The 13836-nt window shown below is 46.8% G+C and overlaps 1 protein-coding gene across 1 annotated transcript in view; it reads right to left on the bottom strand.

Moving 5' to 3' along the window:
* The window catches only part of kcnk9 (potassium channel, subfamily K, member 9), an 81134-nt gene extending 68511 nt beyond the window's left edge, over window positions 1-12623 (bottom strand). Inside the window, exon 1 of the mRNA XM_053641485.1 lies at window positions 11315-12623. Within this exon, the coding sequence (XP_053497460.1) occupies window positions 11315-11858 (544 nt within the window). The 5' untranslated portion in view covers window positions 11859-12623. The remainder of the gene's footprint in view (window positions 1-11314) is intronic.
* Between the last annotated feature and the right edge of the window lie 1213 nt (window positions 12624-13836).

The raw sequence follows: 13836 nt of genomic DNA, 5'->3' as shown, positions 1-13836 counted from the left end.
CTCGTCATGTTTTCTGTCTATCCTTCAGTTTTTATACGCAGATGATGAGTCAGCAAATCTCAGTCCTAATCACCTCAGCTGACTTTACACACACGATTCTCTACACACTGAGCGTTTCAGAGAGACTGTGCTTCAGAAGTGCTGAATCATCACCGAGCTCATATCTGTAACGTCTCCGTGTCCACATCACTGCTGTACTCTAACGTCTCCGTGTCCACATCACTGCTTCACTCTAACGTCTCTGTGTCCACATCACTGCTGTACTCTAACGTCTCTGTGTCCACATCACTGCTGTACTCTAACGTCTCCGTGTCCACATCACTGCTTCACTCTAACGTCTCCGTGTCCACATCACTGCTGTACTCTAACGTCTCCGTGTCCACATCACTGCTTCACTCTAACGTCTCCGTGTCCACATCACTGCTGTACTCTAACGTCTCTGTGTCCACATCACTGCTTCACTCTAACGTCTCTGTGTCCACATCACTGCTGTACTCTAACGTCTCTGTGTCCACATCACTGCTGTACTCTAACGTCTCCGTGTCCACATCACTGCTGTACTCTAACGTCTCCGTGTCCACATCACTGCTTCACTCTAACGTCTCCGTGTCCACATCACTGCTGTACTCTAACGTCTCCGTGTCCACATCACTGCTGTACTCTAACGTCTCTGTGTCCACATCACTGCTGTACTCTAACGTCTCTGTGTCCACATCACTGCTTCACTCTAACGTCTCCGTGTCCACATCACTGCTTCACTCTAACGTCTCCGTGTCCACATCACTGCTTCACTCTAACGTCTCCGTGTCCACATCACTGCTGTACTCTAACGTCTCCGTGTCCACATCACTGCTGTACTCTAACGTCTCTGTTTCCACATCACTGCTTCACTCTAACGTCTCCGTGTCCACATCACTGCTTCACTCTAACGTCTCCGTGTCCACATCACTGCTGTACTCTAACGTCTCCGTGTCCACATCACTGCTGTACTCTAACGTCTCCGTGTCCACATCACTGCTTCACTCTAACGTCTCCGTGTCCACATCACTGCTTCACTCTAACGTCTCCGTGTCCACATCACTGCTGTACTCTAACGTATCCGTGTCCACATCACTGCTGTACTCTAACGTCTCCGTGTCCACATCACTGCTGTACTCTAACGTCTGCGTGTCCACATCACTGCTTCACTCTAACGTCTCCGTGTCCACATCACTGCTGTACTCTAACGTATCTGTGTCCACATCACTGCTTCACTCTAACGTCTCCGTGTCCACATCACTGCTGTACTCTAACGTATCCGTGTCCACATCACTGCTTCACTCTAACGTCTCCGTGTCCACATCACTGCTGTACTCTAACGTCTGCGTGTCCACATCACTGCTTCACTCTAACGTCTCCGTGTCCACATCACTGCTGTACTCTAACGTATCTGTGTCCACATCACTGCTGTACTCTAACGTCTCTGTGTCCACATCACTGCTTCACTCTAACGTCTCCGTGTCCACATCACTGCTGTACTCTAACGTATCTGTGTCCACATCACTGCTGTACTCTAACGTCTCTGTGTCCACATCACTGCTTCACTCTAACGTCTCCGTGTCCACATCACTGCTGTACTCTAACGTATCTGTGTCCACATCACTGCTGTACTCTAACGTCTCTGTGTCCACATCACTGCTGTACTCTAACGTCTCTGTGTCCACATCACTGCTTCACTCTAACGTCTCCGTGTCCACATCACTGCTTCACTCTAACGTCTCCGTGTCCACATCACTGCTGTACTCTAACGTCTCCGTGTCCACATCACTGCTTCACTCTAACGTCTCCGTGTCCACATCACTGCTTCACTCTAACGTCTCTGTGTCCACATCACTGCTTCACTCTAACGTCTCCGTGTCCACATCACTGCTGTACTCTAACGTCTCCGTGTCCACATCACTGCTTCACTCTAACGTCTCCGTGTCCACATCACTGCTGTACTCTAACGTCTCCGTGTCCACATCACTGCTGTACTCTAACGTATCTGTGTCCACATCACTGCTGTACTCTAACGTCTCTGTGTCCACATCACTGCTTCACTCTAACGTCTCCGTGTCCACATCACTGCTGTACTCTAACGTATCCGTGTCCACATCACTGCTGTACTCTAACGTCTCTGTGTCCACATCACTGCTGTACTCTAACGTCTCCGTGTCCACATCACTGCTTCACTCTAACGTCTCCGTGTCCACATCACTGCTGTACTCTAACGTCTCCGTGTCCACATCACTGCTTCACTCTAACGTCTCCGTGTCCACATCACTGCTGTACTCTAACGTATCCGTGTCCACATCACTGCTGTACTCTAACGTCTCTGTGTCCACATCACTGCTGTACTCTAACGTCTCTGTGTCCACATCACTGCTTCACTCTAACGTCTCCGTGTCCACATCACTGCTGTACTCTAACGTCTCCGTGTCCACATCACTGCTTCACTCTAACGTCTCCGTGTCCACATCACTGCTGTACTCTAACGTCTCCGTGTCCACATCACTGCTGTACTCTAACGTCTCTGTGTCCACATCACTGCTTCACTCTAACGTCTCCGTGTCCACATCACTGCTGTACTCTAACGTCTCCGTGTCCACATCACTGCTGTACTCTAACGTCTCCGTGTCCACATCACTGCTTCACTCTAACGTCTCCGTGTCCACATCACTGCTTCACTCTAACGTCTCCGTGTCCACATCACTGCTTCACTCTAACGTCTCCGTGTCCACATCACTGCTGTACTCTAACGTCTCCGTGTCCACATCACTGCTTCACTCTAACGTCTCCGTGTCCACATCACTGCTGTACTCTAACGTCTCTGTGTCCACATCACTGCTTCACTCTAACGTCTCCGTGTCCACATCACTGCTTCACTCTAACGTCTCCGTGTCCACATCACTGCTGTACTCTAACGTCTCTGTGTCCACATCACTGCTTCACTCTAACGTCTCCGTGTCCACATCACTGCTTCACTCTAACGTCTCCGTGTCCACATCACTGCTGTACTCTAACGTCTCCGTGTCCACATCACTGCTTCACTCTAACGTCTCCGTGTCCACATCACTGCTGTACTCTAACGTCTCCGTGTCCACATCACTGCTTCACTCTAACGTCTCCGTGTCCACATCACTGCTGTACTCTAACGTCTGCGTGTCCACATCACTGCTTCACTCTAACGTCTCCGTGTCCACATCACTGCTTCACTCTAACGTCTCCGTGTCCACATCACTGCTTCACTCTAACGTCTCCGTGTCCACATCACTGCTGTACTCTAACGTCTCCGTGTCCACATCACTGCTTCACTCTAACGTCTCCGTGTCCACATCACTGCTTCACTCTAACGTCTCCGTGTCCACATCACTGCTGTACTCTAACGTATCTGTGTCCACATCACTGCTGTACTCTAACGTCTCTGTGTCCACATCACTGCTTCACTCTAACGTCTCCGTGTCCACATCACTGCTGTACTCTAACGTATCTGTGTCCACATCACTGCTGTACTCTAACGTCTCTGTGTCCACATCACTGCTTCACTCTAACGTCTCCGTGTCCACATCACTGCTGTACTCTAACGTATCCGTGTCCACATCACTGCTGTACTCTAACGTCTCTGTGTCCACATCACTGCTGTACTCTAACGTCTCCGTGTCCACATCACTGCTTCACTCTAACGTCTCCGTGTCCACATCACTGCTGTACTCTAACGTCTCCGTGTCCACATCACTGCTTCACTCTAACGTCTCCGTGTGCACATCACTGCTGTACTCTAACGTATCCGTGTCCACATCACTGCTGTACTCTAACGTCTCTGTGTCCACATCACTGCTGTACTCTAACGTCTCTGTGTCCACATCACTGCTTCACTCTAACGTCTCCGTGTCCACATCACTGCTTCACTCTAACGTCTCCGTGTCCACATCACTGCTTCACTCTAACGTCTCTGTGTCCACATCACTGCTTCACTCTAACGTCTCCGTGTCCACATCACTGCTTCACTCTAACGTCTCCGTGTCCACATCACTGCTGTACTCTAACGTCTCCGTGTCCACATCACTGCTTCACTCTAACGTCTCCGTGTCCACATCACTGCTGTACTCTAACGTCTCCGTGTCCACATCACTGCTTCACTCTAACGTCTCCGTGTCCACATCACTGCTTCACTCTAACGTCTCCGTGTCCACATCACTGCTGTACTCTAACGTCTCTGTGTCCACATCACTGCTTCACTCTAACGTCTCCGTGTCCACATCACTGCTTCACTCTAACGTCTCCGTGTCCACATCACTGCTGTACTCTAACGTCTCCGTGTCCACATCACTGCTTCACTCTAACGTCTCCGTGTCCACATCACTGCTTCACTCTAACGTCTCCGTGTCCACATCACTGCTTCACTCTAACGTCTCCGTGTCCACATCACTGCTGTACTCTAACGTCTCTGTGTCCACATCACTGCTTCACTCTAACGTCTCTGTGTCCACATCACTGCTTCACTCTAACGTCTCTGTGTCCACATCACTGCTTCACTCTAACGTCTCCGTGTCCACATCACTGCTTCACTCTAACGTCTCCGTGTCCACATCACTGCTGTACTCTAACGTCTCCGTGTCCACATCACTGCTGTACTCTAACGTCTCCGTGTCCACATCACTGCTGTACTCTAACGTCTCCGTGTCCACATCACTGCTTCACTCTAACGTCTCCGTGTCCACATCACTGCTTCACTCTAACGTCTCCGTGTCCACATCACTGCTTCACTCTAACGTCTCCGTGTCCACATCACTGCTGTACTCTAACGTATCTGTGTCCACATCACTGCTGTACTCTAACGTCTCTGTGTCCACATCACTGCTTCACTCTAACGTCTCTGTGTCCACATCACTGCTGTACTCTAACGTCTCTGTGTCCACATCACTGCTGTACTCTAACGTCTCCGTGTCCACATCACTGCTTCACTCTAACGTCTCCGTGTCCACATCACTGCTTCACTCTAACGTCTCCGTGTCCACATCACTGCTGTACTCTAACGTCTCCGTGTCCACATCACTGCTTCACTCTAACGTCTCCGTGTCCACATCACTGCTGTACTCTAACGTCTCCGTGTCCACATCACTGCTTCACTCTAACGTCTCCGTGTCCACATCACTGCTTCACTCTAACGTCTCTGTGTCCACATCACTGCTTCACTCTAACGTCTCTGTGTCCACATCACTGCTGTACTCTAACGTCTCTGTGTCCACATCACTGCTGTACTCTAACGTCTCTGTGTCCACATCACTGCTTCACTCTAACGTCTCTGTGTCCAAATCACTGCTTCACTCTAACGTCTCCGTGTCCACATCACTGCTTCACTCTAACGTCTCCGTGTCCACATCACTGCTGTACTCTAACGTCTCCGTGTCCACATCACTGCTTCACTCTAACGTCTCCGTGTCCACATCACTGCTTCACTCTAACGTCTCCGTGTCCACATCACTGCTGTACTCTAACGTCTCCGTGTCCACATCACTGCTTCACTCTAACGTCTCCGTGTCCACATCACTGCTTCACTCTAACGTCTCCGTGTCCACATCACTGCTGTACTCTAACGTCTCTGTGTCCACATCACTGCTTCACTCTAACGTCTCTGTGTCCACATCACTGCTTCACTCTAACGTCTCTGTGTCCACATCACTGCTTCACTCTAACGTCTCCGTGTCCACATCACTGCTTCACTCTAACGTCTCCGTGTCCACATCACTGCTGTACTCTAACGTCTCCGTGTCCACATCACTGCTGTACTCTAACGTCTCCGTGTCCACATCACTGCTGTACTCTAACGTCTCCGTGTCCACATCACTGCTTCACTCTAACGTCTCCGTGTCCACATCACTGCTTCACTCTAACGTCTCCGTGTCCACATCACTGCTTCACTCTAACGTCTCCGTGTCCACATCACTGCTGTACTCTAACGTATCTGTGTCCACATCACTGCTGTACTCTAACGTCTCTGTGTCCACATCACTGCTTCACTCTAACGTCTCCGTGTCCACATCACTGCTGTACTCTAACGTATCTGTGTCCACATCACTGCTGTACTCTAACGTCTCTGTGTCCACATCACTGCTTCACTCTAACGTCTCTGTGTCCACATCACTGCTGTACTCTAACGTCTCTGTGTCCACATCACTGCTGTACTCTAACGTCTCCGTGTCCACATCACTGCTTCACTCTAACGTCTCCGTGTCCACATCACTGCTTCACTCTAACGTCTCCGTGTCCACATCACTGCTGTACTCTAACGTCTCCGTGTCCACATCACTGCTTCACTCTAACGTCTCCGTGTCCACATCACTGCTGTACTCTAACGTCTCCGTGTCCACATCACTGCTTCACTCTAACGTCTCCGTGTCCACATCACTGCTTCACTCTAACGTCTCTGTGTCCACATCACTGCTTCACTCTAACGTCTCTGTGTCCACATCACTGCTGTACTCTAACGTCTCTGTGTCCACATCACTGCTGTACTCTAACGTCTCTGTGTCCACATCACTGCTTCACTCTAACGTCTCTGTGTCCAAATCACTGCTTCACTCTAACGTCTCCGTGTCCACATCACTGCTTCACTCTAACGTCTCCGTGTCCACATCACTGCTGTACTCTAACGTCTCTGTGTCCACATCACTGCTTCACTCTAACGTCTCTGTGTCCACATCACTGCTGTACTCTAACGTCTCTGTGTCCACATCACTGCTTCACTCTAACGTCTCTGTGTCCACATCACTGCTGTACTCTAACGTCTCTGTGTCCACATCACTGCTTCACTCTAACGTCTCTGTGTCCACATCACTGCTTCACTCTAACGTCTCTGTGTCCAAATCACTGCTTCACTCTAACGTCTCTGTGTCCACATCACTGCTTCACTCTAACGTCTCTGTGTCCACATCACTGCTGTACTCTAACGTCTCTGTGTCCACATCAGTGCCTTCCATCCTTTTCTCTCACCCCCTTCTTGTCTTCCACTCTTATGTCTTCCTCTCTCCACTCTTTCTTTCTTTCTATCACCATTTCCTCCATCCTTCTTTCCTTCCCTTACTCTCTGCTACTTTATCTCTTCCTTCTTGCGTTCCTCTTATTTTCCTTCTTTTCTTCTTCTTTTCCTTATTCCTTTCTTACTCTCCTTTTATCCTTACGCTCATCATCCCATCCTTATCACTTATTTTCTTTGCTCCTTCCATCCTTTTCCCAAACTAACTTCTTGCCTTCCTTCCTCCTTTCTTTCTTCCCTTCCCTCACTCACTCCCTACTTCTCTGTCTTTCTTTCTTCCTCCTGTTTGTCATGTTTCCTTAATGTTACCTTCCTTATTCCTTCATTCCTCACTACCTTTTCTAACATTTCTTGCCTTCCCGTATTTCTCCCTTCCATCCATCCTTGTTTCCAAGAATCCAAAACCACTCCAGTGACCAGCTCTGAGAGTCAGATCCACAACAGCGGAAGCATCACCTACACCTTATGCATGGAATAAAACACTGATCTTTCCCATGTTGGAAAACTTAAAGTTACAGCTTTCAGCTTACCTCAGACCGTTACAAAGCACTGACGCTGGAGACTCCTTCCATAAACCTTAAATAAACATCTCCTCATAGAGAAAACTTCACTTGGATTTGGGTTTAGGAAATGGCATTTTAAAAAAATACAAAGTAAACAATAAATAAATGACATTCCAACAAAATGCTCTGCATTGAAAAAAAAAAAAAAAACTAACCTTTGCAGAGATAAAAAAAAAAAAAAAAAAAAACACTTGCAGGTCATTTTTAAAATTCAGTTTTTCTCACCTGAAAAAAAAACTAACAAAGTAACATTTTTCAGCTGAGTAAAAAAAAAAATACCTTCAACAAGTTGACACATTTTTCAAATGTTCAAGTCTTTCTCTTGAGTCCTTCAGTGTGAAATAGACATTTTAACTCGAATATCACACAAAGACTAGATTATTGGTTTCATACACGAAAGGCAAATTATATATGCAGATTTATGCAGATTTAATCCGATGAAGCATGATTTGTGTAAATAAATGCGAGCACTTGCAATAATACGAGCAATCCGCTGATATTTATTGTATTACAAAATGACCCTGTAGTGTCTCACCTTAAGGCTGTGGTTGCTGGGACTACGGTTGCTGTAGGCGATGGCCTCAGGACTGCGATTACCACGTACAGTTTTACACTCGGGTCTCCTTTAGTGAACAGTGGACGAGTTCAACAAACAGACTTCATGTTAAACCATAATAAACTTTATTTTACTTTCACACTATCCGTCGTTCCCCAGATGAGGACGGGTTCCCTTCTGAGTCGGGTTCCTCTCGAGGTTTCTTCCTCGTATCATCTCAGGAAGTTTTTCCTCACCACCGTCACCACCGTCTCGCTCAATAGGGATAAACTCACACACTGAAAATCTCCATCCTGTGTTTATATGCTTCTGTAAAGCTGCTCTGAGACAACGTCCGTTGTTAAAAGTGCTACACGAATAAAAGTGAATTGAATTGAATTGAATTAAGGGTTGTAGAATTAATCTTTTATTTCTAGACTTAATCTTTTTTTTTTTTCTCAAAGTGTAAAGCAAGGAGTTCATTTGCATGATTATAATTTCTTCATTTACATGTATTAAAATATTCAAATGATGTTATTTGAAACACTGTGAATTAATACATAATTTGTAGTTCGGCTGTGCGTCGATCTGTGATTGGCTGAGCAGGGAAACACCACGACATGACGATGACAAGGATATTAGCTGTCTCACACACACACACACACACACACACACACACCAAAACCTATAAAAAGGTATCTAAATTTTATCTGGAGTTAAAACAGTGAGCATGAGATAAAGTATACTGCAATCATGATGTGATAAGATCGAAACCGAGAAACTCGTCATCCGAGTCACGACGAGATGTGTGTGTGTGTGTGTGTGTGTGTGTGTGTGTGTGTGTCATCACTTTTCGCTGTCAATCACGCAGTGACTAAGAGGAAAATAGCACAGTTTCATGAGGGGAGGCCTAACTCCAATTACACTCACAGTCAAAACTCTCACACTCATCTCGCTGCTTTTACACAGATTTACGATGTCTTAATCTCCTCAGAAGCGTCCTCAGGCCGAGCATGCTCGACACGCCACACACACTGTTGTCACGCTTCTAGATACACACTCAGGAATGCTTCAAGGTATCAAAGTGTACTTGTGTTTTTTTTTCTCCTCACAGACCTGGAACCACCAAGGGGCTGTGTATGTGTGTTACCTAGAAACCTTAAAAATCTAATAATGCAAGGTACGCTGCATAAACCAGACCTCACAGTCATCATTAAAGGTAAACGCTAAAGATAGAACACACGGACCGTTAGCGGTGCCAAAGAAACGATGGGAAAACGTACAAAAAAAAAGTTCGGCACCTTTATTTCTCCGAGTGTCGCTCCAGTCAGTTTCTCTTTTATTCTAAGTGCGCAGAGCGAATTATTCTCTGTAGCTGTGTGAACAAGCAGTGCACCTGCTCTCTCTCTCTCACACACACACACACACACACACACACACACAACAGCTTAAAAGCAGACACAATATTAAAAATGTTTAAATGATGCATTAAATTTCCTTCATTTAAACTTCTGCATATATCCTCTTTACATGAATTAAATATCGTGCATCACCACAATTACTAACAAAAGTAAATGCACTCAGAGACAAAACCACGTCACTGTCATATATTTTAATGAGATGAAAATAACCTGCACATAGGCTGCTTGTTTTTATCCCCTAGGTGCGTTTTTTTGTTTGTTTTGGGTTTTTTTTGGGGTTTTTTTGCAAATGCAACAAAGACTTCATGGAGTCATTTCAATAATAATCAATAACTCCCTCTATGTCCCCAAACTAAACACACAAGATTCGTGTGTAACCTTTGTGTTCGCCTGTGTGTTGTCATTTCTCTTAGAACGCGTGTAATCTGTGCTCAGGAGATGTTTCTCCTCGCAGTATATCTGAGCAAAAAGAAGAAGAAGAAAAAAAGCTAGCAAAGAAGTAGCAAAGTTCGCGTTTGTTTGGAAATCACAAAGCTTTCGAAAGAAAAGAGAAAAAAAAAGTCGCTACAGTTGGTGCGGACGCTTTTTACCGAGGTGCTCGCTCCCGCTCGTGCTCGTGCCCGCGGTTGTCGCTGTCCGTTCAGCACCAGCGAGCAGCGCAGAAACGCAATCTGGTATAAAAACACAAATCTCACATTTCCACGCAGAGGGGTTTTTTTATTTTTCATACTGTATTGAGTTAAGCTGCAGACGTGAATATGTTCAGCACTTCCGGTCTGCCAATCATCTCTATCTCACTTTTTTAATGAGGGGGGGGGAATAAAAAAGTGTGAGAAACTGGAGACAGTCGTGGTGCTGATCTGATCACGAACCCCTGCCGCGCGCGCTCCCAGCTTCTGTATTGCTCTGATTTATTCGTTTGCATGAAGCAGCTATAAAGAAATATACACAGTGAGGAAGTCGGGAAGTGTGAAACCATCCACGCGTCCATGGAATTTATGAACATCTAACACTTCCTCACTAATCCCCAAGGCTTTATTTCTCCTCTTTAACTGAGCAATAACTGTGTCATTGTGCTCATGTGACGCTATAATCCATCCATCCTGGATCTAAAAATGTTGCTGACCTTTATAAATTATTATTATTATTATTATTATTATTATTATTATTATTATTATTATTATTATTTTACAGTCACTTACACACCTGTAGTTTGTAAATAGCGACCAGTTGTGAATTAGATTCAATCCTCAGGTGTGATGTTTTTTGTTTTTTGGTTGTGTTTTTTTTTTTTGCTCCCACACACTCATGATTCCGGCTGTTCTCTGTGATGTAGAAGTGATTTTGATGCTCACTAGTGCAGGATTAAGCAGTGCGTCGTGTGCAATGCGCATCCAGCCTGCAGCACCAGACACTTTTAGATGCTTCATGTTGCATTTGTATGACTGTAAAATATTTAATTCGACATTTTGGTCACACAGCAAAAAATTTCAGAAAAAAATTTCAGAAAAAAAAGGGGGGCCTTGATGTGGCCTGAACTCCAGCAGCTGTGCTAATAATTGTACTCAGTGCTGTAAGAGTTACCCGTGCGTGTTTATAACAAGGTGAGTTGGTTATTAATGAACTACAGGTGTTATTAATATAAAGCCTATAAGTTAGTGCACAAGCAACAGCGCGCGTGTTTGCAGGTGAAGTAAACTCCGAAGAACAGAGGAAGCGCGTGAAGCTCGCACTGACTCACCGATGGTGGTGATGACGGTGATGGCGAAGTAAAAGGATCCGGCAAATTTCCACTGCACGCCGGCCCTGTGTGGCTCGGCCTCCATGATGATAGTCTCGAGTTTCCGGTAGTCGTCCTCGCTGATGTTGTACTTGCCCTGTAGCCGCTTCTCCTCGGCCTGCAGCTGCTCCTTCTCGCGCATCTCGAAGTCCGACTCGAGCGCGTCGAACACGGCGGCGCCGACCAGCAGGTAGGTGAACGTGCAGACGATCAGGGACAGGGTCCGCACGTTCTGCCGCTTCATGGCGCCCCGGAACCAGCCCGCGTGGGGCTCATGTCCCCGCGGATCCGCCGGGAGTGCGCGGCGGCAGCGGTACGGGCAGTGGCGACAGTGGCAGTCGGGAAAGCTTTGGCACGGGCGCTTGCAGTCTAGCGTCCCCGGGTCGCGGTCGTGGCTCAGAGAGAGGCACAGCAGGCTGCTGGAGCGCCGCGAACGCGAGCCGTGCAAGCGCGGCACTCTGCGCAAGACGTGGCCGATGCAGGTCGCGCCGGCGCGCAGTGCCATCAACCAGCCGCGCGGATCCGACCGCCGCTCATGTCACCGATGATCACGCGCGCCCTCGTGCTTTTGGCTTTCCCTCGTTTTTTGACAACAAACACAGCAAACGCGCGCGACGAAAACGGAACGAGTATCTTCAGACATGTTTCCTCAAAGTTTTCGACCTGTTCATTGAGCCCGGAAAACGGCGTCACGCGAGCGCGCAGAGACAAATAAAAAAAAAAATTCCAGGAAAGACCAAGAGAAATGACAGTGAAGCGCGCTTATTCCCTGTGCTGCCTAAGAAAAAAAAAACTCTTTCGTGGAAGATATCCGGGTGAAGGGCTCCGTTTACCGATCAGCCCGTCCGTCCGCGGCTCCCTCCTCCTCCTCCTCCTCCTCCTTCTGCTCCTGCTCCGGTCCGCCGCGGTGAAAGGCGGTTACAAGGTCCCCGGTGCGCGCCCCTGTAAAGCGGCCACATCACCAAACCGACATCATGCGTCGTCTCACCTCCGCGCCCGGTCTGTCTTCCACACCGGGTAGGGAGGGGGGCGGGTGTGGAGAGGGGGGACACACACAGATTACACGGGAAACGTTCAACTGGTGCAGAAGAACCTTAAAGAGAACGACGATCTATAACAACAGGTTTCTACTGATCAAAAGTCTCTCTCTCTCTCTCTCTCTCTCTCTCTCTCTCCCCCTCCCACGTCACTAACCAACCCATCAATCACAAAATTATCCTTTGAACAAATCACGTGACTACACACTAAATTAAAATCACCACTTCAGCACCAGTTTCACCTCAGCACGTTTTCTGTGAGTTAACCTTTTTTTTCTTCTTCTTCTCCTTTTTTTTTTTTAAAAAAAAAAACAACAAACCTCTCACAGGGTTGCCAGATTGTGCAATTTATCGAACTTGTTAAGCTACTGGAATCTCACTGAGGCTGCAAAACTGTCATTTGTCATGAGGCTGTAGCTGCAGGTGCCAGTGTTTCATAGGGAATGTGAGATTGGTTTGGACAGAGTTTTAAGATATGACACACAGTTCAGCTAAAACGAAACGTATGCAGCGTCCCTCTTCGTTAGAACAAAGTTCATCAACCAAGTCATTTTTATTTTTTTATTTTATTTGTGTGTGTGTGTGTCTTTAGTTTCGCACCCGAGTGGCTCGGTGTCTCATCCCTGCTGATGTGGTTACAGAAAAGTCAGATGAACTTCACATTACAGAGTTTCAAATGTTTTGCGTAGAAACAGTGACGTCTGTCATTTTTAAACCTCACACAATCATTCCTTGAATTATTCTAGTAGAGTGTACATTGAATGTTCACACTAAGTAATGCAAATGAACTAATGAATTAATCCACATTTCACACTCTGGTGTGAACGCGTCTCCTTCGTCTTTCTCCCGAATGTCCAGTGTTTGCTTGGTGACACATATGGCACAGGTGGCATGATGGGACATTGACTCTCTGACTCATAGAATCCATCCACACATCTCCACAGGCTGAACAGATCTGGAAAGCAGCCTTCCTCTGAGTGCACCGAGGTTCCCTTCCACTTTTACACCAACACGGTGCTGCTAACGATGACGGGGTCGACTTTTAATAACACACCTTACACCACGGCGCTGCTGAATTCTGGATCGTGATTGGTCAGGAGGTGTTGATTAATTCTCTATAACAGCCGCTCTGACAGTAGCGCAGCTGCACATCACAGCTTTACATCACTGCACTCTCTCTGATACGTTATCGCTCCTATAGTAACGCCTCGTTCACAGGGAGCTATTTAACATGTGCGGAAGGAGTCTCCAGTGTCAGCGCTTTGTAACAGTCAGACGTAAAGCTGCAACTTCAAGCTTTCCGACATCTTCGGGACAGACGAGTTTACACTTTACAAGAGAGAAGAAAGAGAGGCTGGTGAGGGAACAACAGTTTATAGCTGTTATAACATATGTGATCTCAGTAACCAACTTGTTTTAAATGTAACAATAAACAGATAAAAAAAA

The sequence above is a fragment of the Ictalurus furcatus genome, chromosome 14 (assembly GCF_023375685.1).
Source record: "Ictalurus furcatus strain D&B chromosome 14, Billie_1.0, whole genome shotgun sequence".
NCBI classification, from domain to species: Eukaryota; Metazoa; Chordata; class Actinopteri; order Siluriformes; family Ictaluridae; genus Ictalurus; species Ictalurus furcatus.
This window is presented reverse-complemented; position numbering and strand designations above follow the sequence as displayed.